This window comes from Mauremys mutica, chromosome 1 (assembly GCF_020497125.1).
Source record: "Mauremys mutica isolate MM-2020 ecotype Southern chromosome 1, ASM2049712v1, whole genome shotgun sequence".
Classification (NCBI taxonomy): Eukaryota; Metazoa; Chordata; order Testudines; family Geoemydidae; genus Mauremys; species Mauremys mutica.
The window spans coordinates 342207759-342222283 of NC_059072.1; the positions used below are offsets into that span (position 1 = coordinate 342207759).

The following is a 14525-nucleotide window of genomic DNA, read 5'->3' on the forward strand; positions in this document are numbered from 1 at the left end:
TCATGAGATTATATCCTGTACTTACAAGAGACAGAATCATTGGGCCAAATTCCTCCCTTTACTTCAGTGGAGTTACACTAAGAATGAGTATGACTATGTGTTGTAATAGGTCATTTTCATCTCTAAGATGATCCTATGACTCTTATTTTGGAAATGCAATGATCCCATGCAGGCGAGGATTTCCAGAAGCCTATCAGTAGGGTTAAATAATCATCTCTACTGAAATACATTTGATTATCTGCAATGACTGTGGAGGAAAGAAAGCTGAAAGGAAATAAATGAAGAAACAGCATCAAGGATGTGGATACAACTGTGCTTGTATTTGAATGTCTTTACAAATAAGTAACAGCTAAAAGAAGTTACAAACCCAGGTATGGTACAAGTACAAGAGTGTCTGCATTGGAATTCCATTACTTTTCTTTATTCACTGTGATACATTCAAACAGAAGTGCTCTGGCTAACAGCCACAAAATAAAGTAAATCTAGAATAAAAAAGGCAGAAGTCTGTCAAATACATATGGTGATTACTCATATTTTTAAAGCATTAGTAACTGTATGTATCTGAATGCAAACACCCAGCAAGGAAGGGTACCACAGGTTTGAACACTGCACCTGCTATCAAAAACATGTTTAGGCTGCTCTAGCAAAAATGGCTTTCAGAACTAGAGCCAAAGCCTCTAGAAAGATAAAGCACCATCAGGAGTGTGTTTTCCCACACCACAAAAATTAGAAAAGTGAAAGAAAAATAAGGCTTAACTGAATTACAATTTTCATAAAAAGCTCAGGAACAAGCCTACCTAGACTCAATCTTGTTCAGCTCAGCCATTTTGCTGGACAGTGCTGCTCTTTGCCCTGGTAACATCCGTGCATAACTCAACAAGCTTCAGAAGTTAGTGGAAGATGCATGGATGGAACGGAGACTGGAGTTTGAACCAGTGTCCGCCTTCCTATTTAAAGAGTGGTGCCAGGCTGCCATGACACTAGCCTAGCAATGTTACTGAAATACAGTTGTGTAATCCACCTGAGAAATATTATGTGTAGAAAGTTCTTTGTTTTACTGACATTGTTTGCTGCACAACAGTATTTGGCTGGGTTTTTTCAACTCATAAAAAGGTAGTTTTTGTTGGAATTATGATTTTACTACAGTAAAATTACAGGCATCAATGTCTACAAGAGACACCAGTGAATCATTTTATCCATATTTCGGATTACATCCTACAATTTGGCTCTTTCAATTAGCTCCATTACAGCTGCAGAACTGGTGAGCTGTTGTGTGTCAAGAACTGCTCATAACTTGCAATTTTGAAAGAAAACTGCCCCAAATGCTGTAAGAAAAAATAAGAAGTCAAGATCTGGGTTAAGGTACACTGTCAAAGTGGGGTGGCAGAGATACACATAGAAATCTAGTTAACAAATCTTTTCTTTCTTTCTCATCCATCTGTGGGAAGAAGGGCACTGATTTTCAAGGGATAGAAGGAAAAATGTAGTAACAACTACATCATCCTCTCTCCTTCTATTTACTTTAAGGCCTTACAACTTAGGAAGCCAAGAAGACTCAGGATGGTTCTTCTCCCCTCCCAAAGGGCTTGCATTGCTGGAGGGGACGCTGAGAGCTAGACATTTTCCATGATTAAAGATCTAGATAAGTCATAAAAGGAAACAACTCTCTCCCCCCTATACACCTTCTATACAATATATGTATAGGGACACTGTCATGTTAACAATTGTGGCCCAGATGCTAAAAAATTAATCCCATGTATAACTCTGCTTAAGTGAGCAGAACTCAATGGCACCACTTGTGTGACTCAAATTCTATGCATGCCTGGCTTTGCATAATTATGGCCTATATGTTTAAAAAGTATTTTCTCACCTATGTTACTCAGAAAGCCTCAAATCACTCAAATGTTAAAATTGGAAAAATCACATCTATTTATTTACCCTATATGTTATTTGCATGACATTCATCTTCAACAATGTAAGCCTAGTCTCTCTTGCACTCTGGTTCTCATGCACTAGCACAATATAGCAACGTTTGGGTGGCAAACACTGCAGGTGGGGGTTTGTTGCTAAATACCCCTTTTTACCTCCAATATAATAGAAATATTTTAGTTTAAAATTTCAGATTAAAACATTTCTATTAATCCTGTGTTGGGGGTACAAACAAAGCAGGTGTGAGTTACCCGACAGCATTCCTTTCATACAGCTTTTTGGAGACCCTTCAGATTTTGCATTGTTTACCAACCTCCAAGTTAATCTTAAATTGCTAGAGCTGCAAAGTCAGCAATTCCACCTGAGCTCTCCCCTCCCAACAGTTTTTCTACCTCCTCAAATTAACATTTTCTAACTGCAATTATGTCACACAATCACCTTCCAAAGAACAAGGTGGCCGGCTTGTAATTTTATAAATTATGTCCAGGTGTTTCAAAGTAGAATCACATATATTCATAACAATAGAAGTTTGGCTTTTCCTTGGATAAGTAATTAAGGCTATTAAGTGCTTTCTGAAAGGTTCATTGTCTTTATCCATCTCTACAGTCAAGATAGTTGCCTTTGATCCAGTAACAGATCTGTGCATATTTGAGGGGTGTGATGCGAACAGCCACATTGAAATCCTGTGGGGCGCCATTCATGTCCACCCACTGATGCCCTGAAAATATTCCAATAATTTTCCGCTCCCATTTCTGATGCTGTCTCTTCCACATCCTCACATACACCCCAGACCCGCTCGCCCCTGGCTGGGCATCGCACTGCTGATACAAGAGGTCAAATGTTTCATCTTTGACATCACAGAAACGGTAAACCAGATTTCCCGGACGATCATTGTCATAGCCAGAGAAGTGAATCCTCCCTCCAGGCAACTGTCTAGCTGGTGGGCTCACACCTATCTTCATAAATTTTCTTTTGTGTGGCTTCTTGAGCTCCAACAGGGCATAGTCATAATCCATGCCTATATCATTGGCATTTCCTTTGATCCATCCTTTAGGGACATGTGTCCGTTTCACTCGGATCCACTGGAATTTCATTTTTTCAGGCATTGTTGAGCTCGTGATATTAGCCCCTTTGTTACCATGTTTCACTTTAGGCTTCAGGAAGCCCACCCTCAGTTTCTGGGCTCCTTTGACGTAACTTTTGCCATCATGGATGCAGTGAGCTGCAGTAAGGACGTGCTTTTCTGCCACCAGCGTCCCCGTGCAACCTGTGGACAACTTCACCGACGTGGAGAAAGGGTAATTCAACAAGAAGTCCTTGCCAAAAATGCTAAACCTGCTGTCGTAGCCATAGATCTGCCTTTTTGTTCGAGATCTGCTTTGTGACCCATCACTGCCACGGCTGATAATGTAAATGCCTACTTCAGTTTCAACAAGACTACCATTGGCATACAAGGTCTCATAGGACAGGTAGTCCTTCACTTCTTCAAACGTCGGCAGCGGGGAACGCTTGTGGCACTCTAGGCCACAAGAGGATATTACCTCCAGTTTGGTTTCTGCATCAAACTGTGGTTTGTCTAGATTAAGGGTAGATTGTGGCAAGATTACTGGAACTTTGTAAGATGGCCAGGTTGGTTTCCAGCGGGAATTGGAGGGTAGAACATCCTTAATAGTGCACAGGAAAAGGATCAAAGTTGGCACACCTGCCATGCTGAACACCAATCTGGGGAAAGAAAAGGATCCTCTGGTTATTAAAGCGAACATTCATTCACCATTGCAAAGCAATAGTTTGATAGCCAAACAAAATGCCTGGCATTGTTCTGAAATTTTATCCCTACTTAAGGCTAAATCCTGATCCTATTGAAGCCAGTGCACAGGATCAGGCGATTTGTAACTGGGGGAAGGAAAAGTTCCGAATAATACATCATAGCTCACTTAAAGCTTGTACTTAACCTTGGGATTATTTATGTGGTCTACTGCCAGCCCTGAGTTAACAACTGATTGTTTTTCTGTTCTTAGCGAACTGGTAGCATTGCAGCTATAGCACAATTTTATGTCAGGCAGCCTATATCACACCCTGCAGACTCCACTTCATAAGCCCCCTATGAAGAGTTCCCTGCTCCCAACCAGGAATTTTAATGGTCCCAATTGTTTCAAATTCCTCTTTTACTGGGTATGAGGCTGTCTGCTAGGTTAACATATACATTGTAACAAACCCCTCAGGCTGACACTTTCGAATTTGGGTGCCAAGATTAGGAAACTAAATCTAAATTTGGCTACACCGTTGTAAATAGGTGGCTTCCTGGTTCTCCAGAGGGGCTGAGCACCAGCATCTCCCGTTGACATCAGTGGGAACTGCAGGTACTCAGCATCTTTAGGGGAGCAGAAAAAAATGCCAGGCATATACCTGCATTCAGAGGCTACAATGAATTGACTTAGAATCCATTACGTACATTCCAGTAACCCCTAGAGGCCCTCACTGAGACCAGGATCCCAGCACTGTACAAACAAGCAGTAAATAGAGGGCTCCTGCTCCCAGGGGCTTATAATCTTGGTTAACAATTAATCAAGCGGATGAAGTAACTGCACGGGTGGCATGTTTCTGTAGCACTGGTATATTAGAGGCTTGCTTCCCCTGCAGTTTAAGACAGAGGAGGGTTTCTAGTCTATTTAACATACTTTCCCCCTTAGGCTTGCATGGGGAAGATCCGACTATTATGTGAGGGTAGCTAATGAAGAAAAGATGATAGGTACTGAAGGAACTTTCAGCTAACATATTGACTTATTCCACAGTAAATCAAAATAATTAGAAATGCAAACCAACCCTCTTACAGTGCAGAGGGACTGTAAATTGTTTATGAACCACAGGCGGAGTGTCTCAAGCAGCAGAGAACAAAGAAAATGTGTAACTGAAGTTTATTTGAAAATTAGCCATACAGCTGAATCGCTGCAGGAGCCATAGTGCTCGGTGCGAGAAGGCAGGCAGAACTTCTCTTGAACGAGGATTATACAAACAAAACATCACAATTATGTTGAGCTTATGTATATTGAAACCCTGCTGGTTACACTGATAATGGCTGCATGATCATTCCTGAAATGCCTCAAGTGAATAAACTACAACAAACGGTTGCAGAAAGTGTCTAAGAACTAAAAAGCAAATAAGTCTCCCCAACTCTTTACAAAACAGTTCTCTGTTCCTAAGCTGTGCTGGGGAGCCCTTAGGGAACCATGGGCTGGCAGAGGATAATGGTGTCTGATTCAAATATTACTTCTGGATAATTTTACAGTCAGCATCATTTGTAGTAATTGATACTAAGACAAAGGTATGCAAAGCTCATCTTTCAGAATGAATATGATATATTAGGGAAGAGTCAATATTGCTTTTGTAAAGGGAAATCATGCCTCACCAATCTATTAGAATTCTTTGAAGGGGTCAACAAGCATGTGGATAAGGGTGATCCAGTTAATATTATGCACTTGGACTTTCAGAAAGTCCCTCACCAAAGGCTCTTAAGTCATGGGATAAGAGGGAAAGTCCTCTCATGGATCAGTAACTGGTTAAAAGATAGAAACAAAGAGTAAGAATAAATGGTCAGTTTTCACAATGGAGAGAGGTAAATAACGGGTTCCCCTGAAGATCTGTACGGGGACCAGTGCTGTTCAACATATTCATAAATGATCTGGAAAAGGGGGTAAACAGAGAGGTGGCAAAGTTTGCAGACAATACAAAATTACTCAAGACAGTTACATCCAAAGCTGAGGGTGAAGAGTTACAAAAGGACCTCACTAAGCTGTGTGACTAGGCAATAAAATGGCAGATGAAATTCAATGTTGGTAAGTGCAAAGTAATGCCCATTGGAAAAGATAAAATCCCAACTATATTACAAAATGACAGGGTCTAAATTAGCTGTTACCACTCAAGAAAGAGCTCTAGGAGTCATTGTGGATAGATCCTCAAAAACATTTGCTCAATGTGCAATGGCAGTCAAAAAAGCTAACAGAAAGTTAGGAGCCATTAGGCCTGGGACAGATAATAAGACAGTAAATATCATAATGCCACTATATGAATCCATGGTATGCCCACACCTTGAATACTGCATACAGTTCTGGTTGCCCCATCTCAAGTATATATATATATTAGAATTGTAAAAGGTTGAGAAAAGGGCAACAAAAATGATTAGGGGGATGGAACAACTTCCATATGAGGAGACATTAAAAAGACTGGGACTGTTCAGTTTATAAAAGAGACAACTCAGAGGGGATATGATTGAGGTCTATAAAATCATGAATGGTGTGGAAAAAGTGAATTAGGGAAGTGTAATTTACCCCTTCACATAACACAAGAAACAGGGGCCAACCAATGAAACTAAGAGGCAGCAAGTTTAAAACAAAAATAATGAAGTACTTCTTCACACAATGCACAGTAAACCTGTGGGATTCATTTCCAGGGGCTGTTGTGAAAGCCAAAAGTATAACTGTATTCAAAAAAGACTTAGATAAGTTCACTGAGGAAAGGTCCATCAATGGCTATTAGGCAAAATGGTCACGGACACAACTAAACCTCTGAGTGACAGAAGCTGGGATTGGACAACAGGGAATGGACCACTTAATAATTGGCCTGTTCTGTTCATTCCCCCTGAAGTATCCAGCACTGGCCACTGTCGGAAGACAGGATACTGGGCTAGACAGACCATTGGTCTGACCTAGCATGGCCTTCTTACATTCAGGACATAAGCTGCGTTTCACAGCAAATTAGAGTTCTGTCACACCACTAAAAAGCAGATAAGACGTGTAGATTATAGACTTGGTGAATGGGGGCGGAGCATAATGCCCCAGTTCCTAGCCCCAGAAGTGGCTATACGATTTTCAGAAATAACTAGTGATTTGGGGTGCCTCGATTTTTGAATGCCAAACAATAGACGCCTTAAAGGTGCCTGATTTTCAGAAAGTGTTGAGCCCCCACCCTCTGAAGGCTGCGTGATGTTAGGCACCCACCATCATTAGTCACTTCTGGAACATCTGGAAAATCTTAGCCAGCCTTGAATATCAATAATAATTACAAAATCAGAGACCTCATAAGACTGGGAAATGGCTGCTCATTTATTCAGCTAGAAATGTTAACTTCTCATGCTCCCTTTCCTTCCTTGCATCCTGAACTTACACACAAACACGATTTAGACAGCAAACTGTTGGATTAATATTGGAAACCAGCGGGGTCTTGCTAAATCTAATGAATTAGGCAGCCGCAAATTGGCAGAAAGATGGCATAGTGAGCGTTGGTTGTATAAGAGTGAAAGGAAAAGCACAGAATAACAAACTAACAAAAACAAATCTTACCATTCCAGCTCTGTAGACCATATGTTCTTGCATTAGTCAGCTGAGAGCTAACCTTATTTGTGATAGGGAGGACCATATATGGGAACCATTAGGAACTTAGTATAGATGACATTCTGGCTAGGTAGTGTACAAAGTAATGTATCCCATTACTGGAACTGCACACTAACAGGCTTCTTTTTGGACCTCTGTCTTTCCCAAAGTTCTAGAGCAACATGAAGACCTCCCCTTAAGACATATGAAGTTTCACACATACACATCAGATTCCTTTTTAATTAATGTCACATAAAGCCACTCCTGGTGACACAATTGCCACTCACCCTTAGCTGGTTTATTTAGGAGTGGGCAGAAGGGGGAGAATGAAACTGTTTCATGCTGTAAACCAGTGGTTTTCAACCTTTTTTCATTTGCAGACCCTTAAAAAATTTCAAATGGAGTTACGGAACCCTTTGGAAATCTTAGACAGAGTCTGTGGAACCCTGGGGTCTGCGGACCACAGGTTGAAAACCACTGCTGTAGACCATCATTTGTCCAAAGCTGAACGTTTCTCCTTCTCTGTGTAAATGTAGTTTCAGCCAGCAGAGGGTAGCCTTCCAATGAGGAGAATAAGATGAGTGTGTTGGAACTGTACATGTGCCCAGAAAACATGTTTCAAAAGAATGAATCACATCTGTGCCTACTATGAACTTTTTTAAAACGGGCTTTACAGCAATTAATTTAAAGCTTCCTATAACTTTTCCCTGTCTTTAGTGCTGCCTGATCCCACTGTGAGTTTATTGGACGTAAAGGCCGTTTAATCAACTACTGTTTTGTTATCTCAGTTCTTATCAAAACATAAATAAGGCACTAGAGGAAAAAAATTAAAAGCTTCCGTGTCAGCTTAGTAGCCAAAACTGATTACAGAGTGGGACATTTGTTTCAGTCTGTGTAATGTATCCAGATAATAAATTACTATTGTTTCACTGTTAAAATCATAGAAATTCAGGTAGATATATATCTAACCAAGCTTATTCTGATGTACAGTAAGTAGAAAAAAATGTGTACAATTTATCATGGGATGCAAACCACTGCATGTCATTTCTTTCCATATGGGGGAATCATCTTAAAAAGTTGTCTGAGGGAAACATGTCTATTTTTTAAAGCTAGTGGATGTTCCCTAATTCTGAAACCAAAATTAGGCACCATGCCAAATTTATTCCAAGGGAGCCTAGTATTTACCCCTTCATTTCTAGTTTTAAAGAAAATAAATAGTAGGCAGGACATTTCTGTGCCATATTACCCTTGAACTAGATTCAAATAATGATTATTTTGTAAGTCTTGCTCAAAGATGTCAGAAAACAAGATAAAATGGAAAAGAAATGAAGCATGTTTTGACTGATTATTGTAACATTTTTAATTCATTGGTGAGAATACCGTTCTGTAATGTACAACTGTTTATACTACAGAAACTATTGTTCTGTTTTTACTGAATTCTGAGAGAGACAATGCAGGTGATGTAATATCTTTTACTGGACCAACTTCTGCTGGTGGGAGGGAAAAGCTTTCAAGCTCTTCCTCAGAAGGTAACCAGAGTGTCCAATAAAAGACATTACCTCACCTACCGTTGTCTCTCTCATACCCTGGGACCAACACAGCTACAATGACACTTTAGTGAATTATGTCAGAAGTGCTGCATACTCTTTTACTCAATACAAAATATTGCTCTGCTATGCAGGATAGGAACCTCCAGAAAGTGTTTTGTACATGATCAAGTGTGATAATGGCATTACAATTGCTTTGGGAATGGAAACACTGACTGCTACTCTGGGACTCCTCATGCTACTAGAACACTTGCAGACACATTTTCCTGTCTGCAATAGACAGGCATGCCTTAAGAAAATGCTGGGGAAAGAGAACTGCCTTGTTCGGTGTGTACATGACTCATCTTCTAATAAGCAAGTACATTTTTGGAAGAGTTCCGCATTCAGGGGTGGTACTCGTAATAGACTGTAAAATGAAAATAAATCCTGGAACATACAGTGTGAAATCCTATAACCAGACTAGTCTCCATTACATTTTGAAATGAAGAAAGTTTTTCCATAAGGCTGTGACAAAAAAAACAATCAAAACTTACCTCAATCCAAATGACAGAAATGAACCAAAATTACTGTTATCACTGTGCCAAAATACCTCAGCTGCTTTTCTTAGTCATGAAACTTGTTAAAACACAGAACTAACCGAGCACCAGTTTAAGAGCTACCAAAGCCCTCAGTGCAATTAAAACATAACACATATACATTAGTCTGTCAGTGACACTGAACAGTGAGGCCAGTGGCTGAGTAAAGTTTCACTCACTCCGTCCCTTCTCCACTAGTTTGAAGATTATAAGAAGAGAAGTGCTGGAAAACCTGAAACAGATTTTGATACTAGCTAGCCAGAGATATCTGCCAACATATACAGTAGGCACAACGGGCATTTTGGCACATATACTAGAGTGACACAAAAAAAGAAATAGAACCACATTTATATTGTTACCAATTAGTTCAATTTCTTTAGAAGATTTTTGTCTGCCTCCCCACTCACCCACCCCCATCCATTTTCCCCCCTTGCTATAAAATAATTTTGGTTTTCATTACACAGGATCATAGATTATGGACCATTCTCTAAACTAACAAATTGTAAGTGATGATACACATGGTCACTGATATCAACCAACCTGAGCGATACACACTGTAATGTAGTGTGACAGGCATTATTGCAGTTGCCAAAACACTGTTCCCTATGACAGTGGTTCTCAACCAGGGGTATATGTACCCCTGGGGTACACAGAGGTATTCCGGGGGTGCATCGGCTCATCTAAGATATTTGCTTAGTTTTACAAAAGGCTACATAAAAAGCACTAGCCAAGTCAGTACAAAATAAAAGTTCATACAATGACTTGTTTATACTGCTCTATATACTATACAGTGAAATGAGAGTACATTATTTATATTCCAGTTAATTTATTTTATAATTATATGGTAAAAATAAGAAAGGAAGCAATTTTTCAGTAGTAGTGTGCTGTGACACTTTTGTATTTTTATGTCTGATTTTGTAAACAAATAGTTTTTAAGTGAGCTGAAATTTGGGGGTGCACAAGACAAATCAGACTCCTGCAAGGGGTACAGTACTCTGGAAAGGTTGAGAGCCACTGCCCTATGGGACATTACAAAGCAGATCTGCACTCAAGCTATCACCCACCCTCAGAACAAGACTGAATGTCCCCAGTTGTAGCAATAGCCTAAAATACAGGTAATTTAATATATTTCTTTAACAAAAATATATTATCAATAGACCTTCAGCCATTCAGTGCAGAGCTCAGCACCACAACTCCTTATCTAGGAGAACTTGCTCCAACTGCTGGCTATCGTGAATGTCTCCTGGGTGTCACCCAGTGTGAAATAAAGCAAACATGATTTTTATCAGCTATTTTCTCATAAGATGCTCTGCCAGTCTCTGTTTGTATTTCAAAATGATATAATTTGCACAATGTCACTTCTACTAGGCATGTTTTTTCTTCTCTTTAAAAATTAACAACTATGATGAATGATTATAGCTTGAAAAATAAGTGTATGCATCCAACAAGTGTGATACTATAGTTTCAGGAGTTAGGTGATTTCAGTTCACAATCAGAATCCAAGAAAAAACATTTTTCTCCTTTTTGTTTGCTAGATATATTTTTAGGGGGAGGGAGGTTGGCCAGGGTGTGTTCACATTCATGTAGATAAGAGTTAAACATTAATTTCCACCCAAAGAAATTGCCTTATGCTTCCTAAAAATGTGTGAACAAAACTGAGGGCAGGCAAAATCAGTGGAGGAAAGACAGCTGTCATTAAATAATTCCCTGGATTCTATTTACTTTACTGGCTAGTGTCTTTCTGATAACTAGTACCAATGATTTCATTCTTCCTAAATAAATAAATAAACTGCACTGGGCTAAAGGTCCCAAGACTATTTCTCAATTAGGAAATGTGATATTGACTTTGGATTCTGCATCTTCTAGCCTGAAATTACTCTTCTATTTTGTCCGTATCAACTATGTCTGATGATCAGATCTCGGTGAGATTTTGCACTTGTATCTTTCTCCGCACAAAAACTACTTTAACCGAGTAAAGAGACAGTTAGTAATACGATTAACACATCTTATCTAGGCAACTTGGTTATCCTCATCCCAATACCCTTTGCTTTGTCCACCCTCTGGCTAATACTGATCCATGGATCAGTGATCTGCTGTAGGAATTTGCATTTTTTTTGGTAGCAGACTGTTTTATAGCTTGTCAAAGTTATAGACCCAACGACTTTCCCTTAAAAAAAGTCAGCATCCCCAGCCCCAGAAGGAACTGTCCCCTTCGAGCTTTGTGCAGAGCATATGCCAGCCAGGTCGGTTACACTTGCACTCCTTTCCAAAACCTTAATGTCCAGGATCGCTGTACGTACTTACCACCTCCTCACATGCAAGGCTCAGTCAGGTTTACAGCTACGTGCCCTTCTGAGCAAGATCAGGCAGGTGAAGGGTCTGGTCCCATAACTCCAGGTTCCTCTGCTGCCTTCCGATGGAATCTCTCGCTGACTCAGACCTGCCTCCTCCTATCACCCCCTCAGTGAAATGCTCAGGTTCCTACACACCCTTTGGGGCTTCCAGATGCATTTCCCTCGCGATCCCCAATGCACAACTCTCCTGCATTGGCTAGAAAGCTTCCGAGGGGGGGGACTGGAAGAGGCAGCTAAGTCCTCCTTGCAGGTGTCACCCTAGAGCCCTCCGGCTCCTGCCGCTGCTACCAAAACTTCCCTGCAAACAGCAACTGGCGCCTCAGCAGCGCAGGCGCCATGTGACCCAACCCACCCGCACTCCGGATTGCTGGAGGAGCAGGAGGCTGGCCTGGTGCTGCAGATCCACTGCCCCTCCCCCCGCGCAGCACCCCCACTCCAGGCACACACACCCCTTCTGTGCGCACTCGCTGCACAAAGAGGAGCCAGCGGCCGCCGCGCCGCCTCCCTGCGCCCGCACCGCTTGCGCCTTACCGTGGGGAGAATTGCAAAGATGCAAGATGCGCTCCCCCCCTCCAAGCGGGCATTTCCGTGGCGAAGATCCTCTGGCCACCCCCCTCCAAAAATCCTCGGGGCAGCCCGCAGTTCCTCTCCAGCCCCAGGGAACGGCCAGTGCCTAGTCTGCTTCGGGTGATTTTCCGGCGCTTGTTTCGCTGTTTGAAAACTGGATCCCAAAGCTCTCGGTCCTCTGCTTGGGGCGCTGTGTGCCGGATGGTTTACAAGGTGCCACCTACCCCATCCATGGTGGCGTTAATACTGAGCGTGTCACTGCCATATGTGAAGACGCAGGGCTTTGACTGCCATGATCCTTCCCTGAGAAGTTTATGATCTTAATCAGATGAATAAAATAGATGGGAGAACAGCTGACTCCCTCTAACTAACCCACTCTCGGACTGTCACACCCCTGCTGTAGCACACTGAATTCTGCAGTCATGGTCTAAAGCACAACTTACAATAGTGAGGCTGCAGTGTTCGTGGCTGTTAGTGTACAATTGTGGTATTCACCCACGAAAGCTCATGCTGCAAAACGTCTGTTAGTCTATAAGGTGCCACCGGATTCTTTGCTGCTTCTACAGAACCAGACTAACACGGCTACCCCTCTGATAATTGTGATATTGTTGCTTAATAAAGGATGTTACAAATGACACTTATAAGCCTTAACTTCTTATCTTGCAGGAGTCAGCTGGTCAATTCAAAGTAAAGGCAGGATGGGCAGGTACTCACACTAACAACGGCTGTGGGACCAGACATTGAGGTGAAATCCTGACCCCACTGATGTCAGTGGGAGTTTGCCACTGCCTTCAATGGGACCAGGATTTCTCCCTATGTACAAATTTTATTTATTTATTCAGTTTAATAAAGAAGATTCTGACTCGGGAGGGCAAACGTTTTGGCCTGAGGGTCACATTTGGGTATGAAAATTGTATGGTGGGCCATGAATGCTCACAAAATTGGGGGTTGGGATGCAGAAGGGGTCGAGGGCTCCAGCTTGAGGTGCAGGCTCTGGGTTGGGGCTGGGGGTGAGGGGTTTGGGGTGCAGGAGGGGGCTCCAGGCTGGGACCGAGGGGTTTGGAGGGCGGGAGGGAGATCAGGACTGGGGCAGGGGGTTGGGGTACAGGAGAGGGGTGTGAGGGCTCTGGCTGGGGGTGCGGGCTCTGGGGTGGGGCTAGGGATGAGGGTTTTGGGGTGCAGGAGGGGGCTCTGGGCTGGGACCAGTGGGTTCAGAGGGCGGGAGGGGGATCAGGGATGGGCAGGCTGTTGGGGCATGGGGGGGTGAGGGCTCTGGCTGGGGGTGCGGGCTCAGGGGTGGGGCTGGGGATGTGGGGTTTGGGGTACAAGAGGGGACTCTGATGGGATCGAGAGGTTCGGGGGTGGAAGGGGAATCAGGGCTGTGGCAGGGGGTTGGGACATGGAAGGGGCTCAGGGGTGCAGGCTCCAGGTGGTGCTTACCACAAGCAGTTCCCAGAAGCATGTCCCTCCTCCGGCTCCGAGGCACGGCCAGGCGGCCTCCCTGTACTACGTAGGAACCGGATGTTTCCTGGGAGCCGTGCGGAGCGGGGCAAGCCCCTAACCCTGCTCCCTGGCTGGAGCACCGGAGTGGGGTAAACTCCCAACCCCGCTCCCTGGCGGGAGCTGAGGATTAAATGGTCTGATGGGCCGGATGTGGCCCATGGGCCATAGTTTGCTGACCCCTGTTCTGACTGCTGAATGCTTTCCCACATGTGTAACCTTACACACCCAAGTAGTAACATCAGTGGGGCTCTTCACGTGCATTAATTTGCTCACATGCATGTTTGCAGGATGAGTCCAAATGCATTTTGTCACACAGCTCTGCAATGTATCCCAAAGCTATTGCCACATCATGCAAATATATGATTCTAATTATTTGTATGATATATTATGTCTATTTTTATTTTTAATTGCCCATCTTTGTTTAATCTATATAATGATATCTGGCAGGAAAAGAAAAGAAGAGCCAAGAAAAATAGATAAAAACACAGATGCAAAAATCCTGCAGATTTGAGGGGGAAATCCCTGTCGTTTTTGCCAGAATTCCCTGCTGATTTCCATTAGCCCATGCAATAAGTATACATTCTTCAGGAATCAATTTGTGTGTTGATTCGAGCCTTCTCTCTAATCCTAACTTTACAAAGAACTAGTAAAGCCTGAAATGCAGAGAAAACTCTACTAAATAAG

At 42.5% G+C, this 14525-nt stretch overlaps 1 protein-coding gene across 3 annotated transcripts; it reads right to left on the reverse strand.

The window, feature by feature from the left end:
- Positions 1-299: 299 nt before the first annotated feature.
- Positions 300-14219, reverse strand: PRSS23 (serine protease 23). 3 transcript variants are annotated; one of them, XM_045020277.1, is made up of 3 exons: positions 13779-14219; positions 12303-12641; positions 300-3651 (listed from the first exon to the last, which is right to left on the reverse strand). In XM_045020277.1, exons 2-3 carry the CDS (start codon positions 12353-12355, stop codon positions 2520-2522), a joined length of 1185 nt encoding a protein of 394 aa, XP_044876212.1. In that variant the 5' UTR covers positions 12356-12641; positions 13779-14219; the 3' UTR covers positions 300-2519. The 3 variants fall into 3 exon arrangements, with proteins under 3 accessions (XP_044876212.1, XP_044876230.1, XP_044876222.1); XM_045020295.1 differs by lacking the exons at positions 12303-12641; positions 13779-14219 and adding an exon at positions 11718-12089; XM_045020287.1 differs by lacking the exons at positions 12303-12641; positions 13779-14219 and adding an exon at positions 11722-12088.
- Positions 14220-14525: the final 306 nt, after the last annotated feature.